Source organism: Canis lupus, chromosome 37 (genome assembly GCF_011100685.1).
Source record: "Canis lupus familiaris isolate Mischka breed German Shepherd chromosome 37, alternate assembly UU_Cfam_GSD_1.0, whole genome shotgun sequence".
Taxonomy (NCBI): domain Eukaryota; kingdom Metazoa; phylum Chordata; class Mammalia; order Carnivora; family Canidae; genus Canis; species Canis lupus.
The window spans coordinates 16446540-16458561 of record NC_049258.1 but is presented as its reverse complement, the minus strand read 5'-3'; the positions used below and the strand labels follow the sequence as shown (position 1 = coordinate 16458561).

At 39.3% G+C, this 12022-nt stretch overlaps 1 protein-coding gene across 4 annotated transcripts in view; it reads right to left on the bottom strand.

The window, feature by feature from the left end:
- The window catches only part of PIKFYVE (phosphoinositide kinase, FYVE-type zinc finger containing), an 83315-nt gene that overhangs the window by 24154 nt on the left and 47139 nt on the right, over positions 1-12022 (bottom strand). For all 4 annotated transcript variants that reach the window (XM_038585586.1, XM_038585585.1, XM_038585588.1 and 1 more), the window contains 6 exons: positions 10900-11026; positions 9456-10618; positions 7408-7508; positions 4994-5065; positions 4156-4327; positions 1243-1421 (listed from right to left, as the gene is read on the bottom strand). In XM_038585586.1, coding sequence (XP_038441514.1) covers positions 1243-1421; positions 4156-4327; positions 4994-5065; positions 7408-7508; positions 9456-10618; positions 10900-11026 — 1814 coding nt within the window. The remainder of the gene's footprint in view (positions 1-1242; positions 1422-4155; positions 4328-4993; positions 5066-7407; positions 7509-9455; positions 10619-10899; positions 11027-12022) is intronic.

The window sequence follows — 12022 nt, the reverse complement described above, 5'->3', positions numbered from 1 at the left end:
CTTTCTACCCAAGAGCTCATGTTGTCTAATAAATGTTATCACCCATCCGAGCAGTGATTGATGTTTAATGCTCTTGCTTCCAAAAGGAAATAAGCTCTAACTGCCAATAATTCCTAAGGGCCTATTTTGTGTTAGATGTTGTTCTAGGTGCTGAGGATACAGCACTAAAAGGCCAAAATTACTGCCCTCCTGATTCAGGAATAAGGAGACTCAGGCAATAAACAAAATGAATAGTTAAAACATACAGTGTAAGATGGTAAGTGCTACAGAGAAAAAGAAAGCAAGCAAGGGAAGTAGGAGTGCTAGGGATGAAGAGCCAGGGCAGGTGAAATGTCAACAATGACCTGCAGGAAGGAAGGAAAAGTAGGCAGATATCCGGGGAGTGGAGGAGCACATGCAAGGCTCCCAGGCAGGGTCCCACCTGACTGAACTGAGGCTGCAGTGAGGGGACAGGAGGGGGTGAGGGGACAGGAGGAGGAGGCGAGAACAGGGAGGCACTAAGCAGCCAGAACACGTGGAACTCACAGGCCCATAAAGGGGCTCTGGCTTTCGTACTCACTGAGACAGCCACTGAAGGTCTGTAGCTGAGGAGTGGCCTGAGCCAATCTTCATTTAACACAACCACTTTGACCACTGGGCTGCGATCAGACCACAGGGTAACTGGCTGAGGCCACTGCGACACTCGAGCGAAAGGCAACAGAGGCTCAGCGCAGAGTGGGAATGGTAGAGAGGGTCGGGGTGTTCAGATTCTGGATATATTTTGAAGGCCGAGCCTGAAGGCTTTCACAAATCACTTAATACCACAATACCACTTAATATCATTGTGTGAACTAGTGATTTTAGCTCTATCTGGATTTCAGCTCTATCTGGAATACCCAAGTAACCTTATGCTAGTTAATGTCTCAGCCAAAATTCTAACAAATGCCTACATGTAGAAAACTGTGGTTAAGACTAACATCTGAAGCGGTGGATCTACTCGTTCATCTCATGACTTCATCACTTGCTAGCTCTCTAAGTGACCTATAAACTTGAAAGTGAGGGTAATCATAATACTCTTTCTTAAATTAAGGATTAAATAAAATAACAACACTGAAAACTCTTAGCACAAAATAGGACCCTCTGCATTTGCAAGGGTGGAGATGGGGACTACACACACTGCAAATTAATCTAGTTACTAAAGAAATGTTCACAAAGTCTTCTGGGGAATATGTGACTGTGTATAGGATCATTCTGACTTCTTACCTGAAAGATGCCACCATCTGATTGTAAGAGAAATACTGGTGATAATCATGGTGGATGGAGTGACCACATGGCTCAGCATTGGCTCTGCGAGTGTACTGGTGCCCATAAAACCTAAGTTCAAGGTATTTTGCAAATGACATGGACCAGGACTCATTGGAAAGAGCAACAACTGGTGTTACCTGAAATTCATATAAATCATCTGTTATGTAATTACATATTGAGAATCTCTTTTTTAAAAAAGAATTTCTTTTCTAATACAAATCTAATATACTCTGACTCAAGAAAACTAGAAAAAGAATTGTTTAAAAGTGGATACAGGGGTACCTGGGTGGCTCAGTCAGTTAAGTGTCTGCCTTCAGCTCAGGTCATGATCTCAGGGTTTTGGGATCAAGCCCCACATCAGGCTCCCTGGTCACAGGGGAGCCTGCTTCTACCCCTCCCACTCCTCCTGCTTGTGCTCTCTCTCTCTCTGTCAAAATAAATAAAATCTTTTAAAAAATAAAGTGGATAGAGTTAGGAATGGTTGGGGGAGCAGTACCACTGGTGATCCCACCACCAACATCAATATGCTAGTATATTTACTTTATTTCTATGTACGTGTATATATATTTATATGTACATATATATGTGTATGAACACATAGAAGGTACCCAGCCATTGTATTTAAAAATAAAGTCTTTCCTATAATTAGCTCCATAGTCTTGTATTATTTTTACTTAGCAGTGTATCATAAATATTTTCCCACCTAAAATACTCTTAAGTAACTTGATTTTTAATAGCCATAGAGTATCCCATTGTATGGACATATCTAACCAATCCCTACTGATACACATTTAAGACATTAGAAGTTTTTCCTCTATTCTGATCATGCTCTGATGAACTTTCTTGTGTATACATACATATGTGTTATATCCATAATTATTTCCTTGGAATAAATTAAGAAAAGTGGGAATTGGTAGACCAAATGGCATGAACATTTGTGTGGTCTTTGATACTTTTTGCCAGTCTTCCAAAATGGGGTATTGGGAAGGGCCTGGGTGGCTCAGTTGGTTAAGCATCTGCCTTTAGGTCATGATCCCACGGTCCTGGGATGGAGCCCCCCCTGGCAGGCTCCCTATTCAGCAAGGAGTCTGCTTATCTCTCTTCCTCTACCCCAACCCACACCCCCCACACACCCCTGCTCATGTTCTCTCTCTCTCTCAATAAATAAAATCTTAAAAACAAAGGTACTGGTTTATACAATCTCCAACAATATCTGAGAATAACAACTTCCCCACTTTCTTACCAATCTTGGGAATTACAAAGCTTTGCAATGTAATTTCTTAAAAACAAAACAAAATAAAACCACACTTCACTGGCTTTATTTACATTTCTCTAACTACTGAGTAAAATTTATTTGCACATGTCTATTGGCCATTTGTATGAAACTGCTTTGTTATGCCTTTTACTCTTTTTCTATTATGCCTTACAGAAATGTAATATTAAGTATATTACTATTTAGTCATGATGTAACTTTTTTGACATGTGGAAGTTTTCCATTTTTGTATAACAAAAACCATTCACCTTTTCCTTTCTAACATAACCCCAAAGGCAAAAGTTTTTGTTTTATAATAAGGTACAGGGCAGTCTGGGTGGCTCAGCTGTTTAGCGCCACCTTAAACCCAGGGCATGATCCTGGAGACCTGGGATGGAGTCCCACGTCAGGTTCCCTGCATGGAGCCTGCTTCTCCCCCTGCCTGTATCTCTACCTCTCTCTGTCTCTCTCATGAATAAATAAATAAAATCTATAAATTAATTAAAGTACATACACCAAAGCATGTAAAATACACAACTCTAATTTAAGTTATTCCTTTAATTCACTGCTCAATCTACAGAAGTTCACATGTTCCACAATAAAACAGTACCAGCTATCTAATAGGAAAGAAAGGCCTATAAGAATTAAAAAACAGCTAGTTACAAGAAACAATCTCATGGCTGTACGCTTGCTACTGCAAAAGGAACAGACTTTGATTTTGCCTACCTTTACCACTGATACTGATATAGGTCACACTATTATTTTATCTGTAATTCTCACATGTGCCTTCCAAAAGCACACTCCAAAATAAGTAAACAAAATTAAACTTGGCCTATGCTCACTGCAAACAATCTGGATAAAAAGTGAGTATTAAAAGCTTATAATATTGTCAACCAAGTATTTCCTCCAGAGTGAAAAAAGAAAAGCACACACTAGAAATATAACACATGGTCGTTTTCTCAAGAGGTCAATTTAAACATGGTCTCAGCTGTATCTCTTAAGATAGAAATGTTGATAGAGGCTCAAACAGAGACAAACATCCTAGCGTACTATACTATTGTGCTACAAGTCTGTCTTCCCTGCTAAAGGATAGGAGCCATGCCCAGGCCCTCAGAGTCCCCAGCACACAGATGGTGCTAAATAAGTGTCTGCTGAATAAATAAACATAACTGAGAATTGTGAAGATATAATCTCCATAATTTTACCAAACAAGATATCTATATTTTACATAATGACTGATAAATTCCAAGATGAAAACTTCCAGAAACAAACACTAAATGCAATACACAAAATGCAATTTACCCTGGAAGGTAAATGAAATAAGAGCCTAGTGAAAAATAAATCTAAAATAACATAGATCATCCTCTCCAAAAAGAACTACACAAATAAAAATAAATAAATGATGTTGGGCAGCCCGGGTGGCTCAGTATGTTTAGCGCCACCTTCAGTCCAGGGCCTGATCCTGGAGACCCAGGATCGAGTCCCACGTTGGGCTCCCTGAATGGAGCCTGCTTCTGTCTCTGCCTCTCTCTCATGAAAAAATAAATAAAATCTTTAAAAAAATAATAAAATAAATAAATGATGCTGTACAAAATATTAGAGTAACAGGGTACATTTACCTGTTTGCAGATCCTGCACCAGGAATAAGTAAGAATTGTATGTTGATATCCAGGTACTGGAGAATCCAACTCCTTCAGGATTATCTGCACACAGCCTTGGCCATGGACAAAGCGCCGAATATGATGTACCATAGGGGTATCACAGAACATGCTAGGACACTGATAAGAAGGCCTTTGACAAAAACAAAGTCCTCACGTTAACCATGAAACCGAGAAGTAATGTTGAATGAATACTGGCTAATCGGAACCGCTGTCCGGGAAGCTCAGTGTCCTCTCTAGAGCACTGATAGCCAGTGGACGACCTATTCCAGGCACCACTCGCACGCTCAGAGCCTGCAGCTAAGCCTGTCTTCAGCTACAACTCAGTGATGGGTTCCACTTATTAAGCACCTTCTATTTGCTTCACATTTTTAAAATGTCACTTCATTTTACCTAGGAAAGCCCATGATACTTCTGGAGCTTGTTATTCCCTATAATGGGGGCTGGTAAAAATTACTTGCTCTTCTTCATGAAAGTGGCAGGTGATAACTCTGACTTAAACCAAGGTCTAGATGATCTCTATGCTTCTCCTGCCTCTCATTTCAATCACTGTAAAGACACACATCCTTAAAAAAAACTCTTAGATGGCGGCATAATTAGACACTCAAAGATCTGCAAAACGAAGTAGATAAGACATCCTGGGATTGAATATGAAATAGATGACTTCTTTGTATGGTACTCTGACACATGGTATTATAGTGGAGGCCACACAATACTTCAACTCCTCTTTATGTTTTAGGTTGAAATTCTGGGCATCAGAAAAGCATACACAGAACATAAGGAGAAAATCTGTTCTTACCTGAAACAGTATCTCTCTAAAAATATTCCTAATGTCAGATCATTCTTTCCATAAAATTCCATTGTCACAATCCTAAAAAAAGACAGTATTTCTTAGGAGCACGTCATAAGAATTACCACACTGCCAAGACACTGCATGAGACTACAAACTGATTACCTGTTAGATGTGCCTACAATGTAGTATTAAAATAGTTAATATTCTCTTGTTCTTCTACAACAGGTTTAATCTCATCAGGTAAAAGGGGTTTGAACTAGCCACACTATAGCTCCTTATCTATTCCCAGTCCATTAGTATCTTATCAAACTAAATCAGGATGCAAAAATAATAATGAGTAAAATGGATATGAACTAGGAAGAGATCAAAGTTTCCTACAAAGCCCTTATGCCCTATCACCATTAAATAGAACTCCTGTCTCCTGCTCTCTGGTCCACATCTTTACTGAGCATGGAGAACAGCAGCTCATATTCTTCCAGGAGAGCCAATTCCTGACTTTATGCCTAACTTATGAATGCCTACAAATAAGAGAATTTGGCTATAGCCCTGTTGTAATCCACACTTTATTCAAGCTTTGACCTAAGGAATCCATAAACTCCCACAGAAAACTCCTACGGAGAGCGCCTGGGTGGCCTAGCTGGCTAAGTGTCTGCCTTCAGCTCAGGTCACAGTTTCAAGGTCCTGGGATGGAGCCCCTGCATCCGGCTCCTTACTCAGTGGGGAGTCTGCTTCTCTCTCTCCCTCTGCCCTCCCCACCCCCACACATGCTTTCTCTCAAATAAATGAGTAAAATCTTAAAAGAAAAAAAGAAAAAAAAAGCCAAAAACCTGCCTATGGGTTCCCCAGCCCTAAGTCAAAGTCTGCTAAGAGCTATATAGACAGACACTACAAGAATCCCTGATCTCACTGGTAGAAATAAGTGTTCCTGGAGTCCAAATTAAAACACAGAACACATTTTGTCATGGAAACAGTGCTCCAAAAACAAGCTTTTAAAATTAAAGTATGCGGGACCAGGTAACTGGATGATGGGCATTAAGGAGAGCAGGTGATGTAATAAGTACTGGGTGTTATATAAGACTGATGAATCAAAAAAAAAAAAAAAAAAAAGACTGATGAATCACTGACCTCTACCTCTACCTCTGAAATCAATAATGCATTTTATGTTAACTAAATTTAAATAAAATTTTAAAAAATAAAAAAGCGCAGGAGAAACAAATTTTTAAAAATTAATAAAAAGATAAAGTACATAGTACTTTAAAAACTAAAGATAAACTATGTAATAACTAGCCTTTTATAATTATCATATCATTTGAAACAAGTAATTTATAAAGTGTTTTTCTATCTACAAATAATTTATAAAGTGTTTTTCTATCTATCTACTTAAAATTAGGTTTTATCACCTGCACCCCAATGTTTGTAGTAGCAATGTCCACAATAGCCAAACTGTGGAAGGAGCCTCGGTATCCATCGAAAGATGAATGGATAAAGAAGATGTGGTTTATGTATACAATGGAATATTCCTCAGCCATTAGAAATGACAAATACCCACCATTTGCTTCGACGTGGATGGAACTAGAGGGTATTATGCTGAGTGAAATAAGTCAATTGGAAAAGGACAAACATTCTATGGCCTCATTCGTTTGGGGAATATAAAAATTAGTGAAAGGGAATAAAGGGGAAGGGAGAGAAAATGAGTGAAAATATCAGTGAGGGTGACAGAACATGAGAGACACCTAACTCTGGGAAACGAACAAGGGGTAGTGGAAAGGGAAGTGGGTGGGGGGGTTGGGGTGACTGGGTGATGGGCACTGAGGGGGTAACTTGGCAGGATACGGACTGGGTGTTATGCTATATAGTGGCAAATTGAACTCCAATAAAAAAAAAGAAAAAAAAAAAAAAGAATTAAGTTTTAGGATAAAACCCATTAATAAAGCCAAAGGCTGATTGCTTTTATGAGAATGATGCCTTACAGAAAATCTGCCTAAATTGTACATTATCATCAAAATGCTTAAAACTAGCTTTTATGGGGGCACCTGGCTGGCTCAGTCAGTAGAGCATTTGACTCCTGCTCTCCAAGAGTTGTAAGTTCTAGCCCCATATTGGGTATTGAGATTACTTAAAAATAAAAAAATCTTTTTTTAAAAAAAAAAAAGCAAACTATTTCTCACCTTTATAAATACAAATTTCTCTTCCATCTCTCACATCCTTTTCGCTCTTACTCAAGGTACTTCTCACTTACTTCTTACCATGAACAAATACAAATTTTGTATTTAATTCACAAATTTAAAAGTCCTAGCAATTCATACATGCCCGGCAGCATGCCATGTACCTGAAAACAGATCCTAACAGCTGAATTTTCTTAAAGTTGTTAGAATTAAGGTCTTAAATACAGTAATAATACAAGAGGAAAAGAATCCTACCAAGGGCTGACACAGGCACTGGGGGCATTGCTGGACTGCGCAGAAGAGCTGCTGAAGAGCACGCACAGTCTCTGGTGGTTCACAGGGTTCAGACAGTCCACCTAAAAGAGGAGGAACAAATAAGCACCCAAAAGTAGTACCATACTCCAACCTCAATGCATGTTCCCTTTTTTTTTTCTTTAAGATTTTATTTATCCATTTGAGAGACAGAGAGAGAGAGAGAGAGAGAAAGAGAATGCATGCAAACAAGTGGGGGAGGCGGGGACAGAGAGAGAAGCAGTCTATCTCCCCACTGAGCAGGAAGCCAGACTGGGACTCGATCCCAGGGCCCTGGAGTTGTAACCTGAGCTGAAGGCAGACGCCACCCAGGTGCCTCCCCATGCATGCATTCCCCTTGATTTGTGACACCTCCAGTCATCAATGAAAGGGTTCCGATGCAGACTGAAAACTGCCAGAAACTGAATAAATAAATGAGGAAATGGAGCATTTCATTTTTGAAACAAACAAACCAAAAAGTTTAACTTAAAATTGCAAACAGAAGTCTAAATAGCTTGCTTTCCTAAATACTCTTCATTACTTACAGAACTCCATTAAATTATTTTGGAAGTAAATAGTTAACTAACTAGATCCATATGAAACAGTCTGAATGGATGGCTGGATATAACAGCAATCTTAAAAATTTAAATTCTCAGGTATTTATTTGCTTGTACTTTATACTGTTCTTGATCATTATATAGCCAACATTTGCTCTCTATTGAAAATCAAACAGTACAGAGATACATGAAAAATTTCATGAAGTACATAAAGCATCTCCTCCTTTGATTTCACTCCACCTCCCAAAACGATAACTTTTGACTCTAAAGTTAAAAACCATGCAGTCTTTTTGCTAGTTTACACGCATTTACACACAAACACACCCACATACGAATACAAAGGTGATTTTGTTTTATAAAAATGAGAGGATGCTACATACAAAACGACTTGCTTTTTAACACTCAAAAATAAATCATGGGCTCTATCTAGGTTGTTCAATGAGATCCAATTCATTCTGCAAACAACTAGAACCAAGGCCTCAGCAAATAACCTTTTACATATATTCCTACAAAATGTAAGCTTTAGATAAAATGCTTACTTATTTCTGCAGAATAGGTTATAAAAGATCGGAATCCTGGACAATGGTGTATATATATATACATATATATGTATATATATATGTATATATATGTATATATATATGTATATATATATACATGGAAACTAAAACAGATCTCCCTATCACCTTATATAAATTTACACAAATGTATATAAATGCAAATTTACATACAATTTAACATAAGCATTTTTTCACACCACATTAACCATGGCTCTTATCACTTTCCTTTTTTTGCCAATCTCACAAACACTAGTGTACCACAAAGAAAGTAAGGTCCTGTTGTTATTTAGCACTTCCTCAACTTTCAGTGAATTAAGCATCTTTTTATTTGTTCTATTAAACAATTTCATATCCTCATTTACAGACAGGTTTTTTTTTTCATTAGTTTTCTTACAACCACTATCGGCAAATCTAATTTCCCCTCAATCTCTGTTTAAAAAGAATAAGGGCACTATCATAAATAACGTGAAGTGTTTATGCTAAATAAATAAGTCTGATATTTTCTAAAAACACATCCATTTTTTGCAGGAAGCTTCCGTCTCGTTCCCTCTCACAAGCATGAACAGGATCAAGGCCACATCACACCCACACCCACACCCACACCCAAGTCGGCCTTCCACAGATTTTACTCAGCTCCACCCTTCCCCCTACAGCAAAGCTCTTCCTACTTTACTGTGAACTCAGTGTGAGAAGTTCAAAACGCAGTTTCATTACTTTATATTCCTACTTCATACTTAAAGCAATACATAAGCCAACAGACTTAAGGTAAAAAAAAAAAAAAGGCATAGGAAGAAATAGTTAATAAATCTGCAATCTATCATATTTGTTTTTTTTTTTTTAAATCTGCCACAGCAGTCTTATAACACACCCTAAAAGTGCACCCAAAGTGCCTCACCTTTGTTGACCACACTGCATCACTTGGAATCAACCCTTTCTCTTCATCACCCTCAATTTTGCTTCCTGGTCTGCTGCTTGCCATAGCAGGTGCTTCCTTTGAATGAGCAAAAGGGTCTGCATTTTTTTGCTGAATTCTTCCTCCTCTGGCCCGATAATCAGCCAGCATTCTCCCCAAGCTCTGGCTATCCCCTAGATGCTCAGCAATTCTAGTGCTCACTAGCTCGTGGGAGGGCAAGACTTGAATAGACTTGGCCTGAACACTTCCATTCATGCCCTGAAGCCCCGAGAGATCTCTAAGCAGCTGCTTCTTCCGTCTGCTCTCCATTTCCTTGAACTCTTTATTGAGAAGAGGAGACCAGTAAACCTGCTCCGCGAAATAATCTCGGGTAGAGCATCTCATCCCCTTTTCAGTTAGAAGGAAGGGCTCCCGGAATGTGATTACTGGGGAGATACAGAGGATCACATCTTTCAATTCCTGTTTGAAGGCCAAAGAATAAGTCTTTCGTTTATCTTCAGAAGAGGTAACCTCCTCAGTAATATACAATCCAGTGTCATCCTGCAAAGGGTCTCTAAAGGCTCTCATCTGGCTTTTGGGGTCCTGTAGCTCATCTGTGTGCTGTGAAGGCTCTGGCTGCGCAGTGCCCGTGGCATCCTGTTGGTCGTCCACATGGAGCGGCAGCAACGATTCTGGGACGGATGGAAAGAGGGCACAGGGGATGCCTGCTGCCGGGCAAGCTGCTGTGGCATACTCCTGATGCTTCAAAGAGGCAACATCCTGTGGGACGCTTTTATTTTCCTGGTCACCCTTCTCAAACACGATCCTTGATTCCGGCAAACCGCTATCATCGGAGGGCAGAAGCTCTGGAGGGAAGTCAGGCTCCCGGGGGAGGGGGCTTCCGCTAAATGGCTCTTGAGCTGTCCCTCCATCCTCTCGTCCCTCGATCAGAGAATGGAAGGAAGGGTTTTGTGCTAACGTAGGAGGCATTGCAAATTCATCCATAAGGAAGGAGATTTCCAGTTGCGAATGATAAGCTACACAGATCATAAATATTAGGATCTCCTTAACTCTAGCCAGCTCATAATCAGAGCCTCCTCTGAGCTTGATTGTGCAGCCCAGGTGCTGTGGACAGCCTTCAAAAAACATCAGTGTTTTGGTTTGCTCTACAAATAAACAAATACAAAGTTTAAGAACACCGAGCTGGCAAGCCCTAAATCCGGACAGAGTTAATTCATCATCTTAATCTCCACAAGAAACCCTTTAAGCAAGATCACAGCTGCCAATCCTCATCTAACCACTGCTCACAAATATTTAGCATTATAACCAGATATTATTAATGGATATTAGATATTAGTGGGAGAAAGTAAACACTGTAGTACTGATGAGTTTTACTCATTTCCTCTTGTCCTTAATCTCTGGTGAATCTATGCTAAAGATCACTCACCACTAGGTAACTGAAACATCTGCATGTAAAATTTGTGACAGGTGCCCAGGTGGGGTTTTGTAAGCAGCTGGTCCATCGACATCACTAAATCACCTTGGGTCATCCGACTGATTCGTTCTAAAACTTGCTAGAACACAGAAACATATTACATTACAAAATTAGAGAATAAAATTCTCAGTAAATTTTACCTGGAAAATATGAAAATTTTAGAAATAAACCTCACAATTCATTTCCTTAATTTTAATTATATAATTAAATTGTATAATTTCCTTAATTTTAACTATAGGACAATTTTTTTTTTATTCTAAATTAGACTACTGGGGATCTCTGGGTGGCTCAGCAGTTTGGCGCCTGCCTTTGGCCCAGGGCATGGTCCTGGGGTCTGGGGATTGAGTCCCACATCAGGCTTCCTGCGTGGAGCCTGCTTCTACGTCTGCCTGTGCCTCTGCCTCTCTCTCTCTCTCTCTCTCTCTCTCTCTCTATATATATATATATATATATATATATATATATATATCTCACGAATAAATAAGTAAAATCTTTTTAAAATAAATAAATAAGTAAATAAATAAATAAATTAGACTACTCATATTAGTGACCTTATCAAAAGGTATTTAAGCATCATGCATTGGCATAGGATACTGAAGGGAAGGGGGAAAATTTCCTAGAACTGGCCTCTATCCTGAAGAGAGTAATTTTCCAAAAAAGACAACCATTTTTTTTTTAAGATTGTATTTATTTACTCATGAGAGAGAGAGAGAGAGAGAAAGGCCGAGACACAGGCAGAAGAAGCAGGCTCCATGCAGGGAGCCTGACGCAGGACTCGATCCCGGGTTTCCAGGATCCCGCCCCGGGCCGAAGGCAGTGCTAAACCGCTGAGCCACCCAGGCTGCCCGAGAGAATGTTTTCTACTTGTACAATTCCCCAAATAAAATGAGAGCTCAACAAAGACTACGTATTAACTAATGTCTATTACACCTTTGATCTTGTCAGCAACTATGAGTACTATATAATTAATTACACTTTCTCTCAGCCTGAGGTTCTACACTCTTAAAATAATGAAATGGCTGTCATGCCTTATTGTCCTACTTTCAAATATGGAATAGCAAATAGATTAAGATCC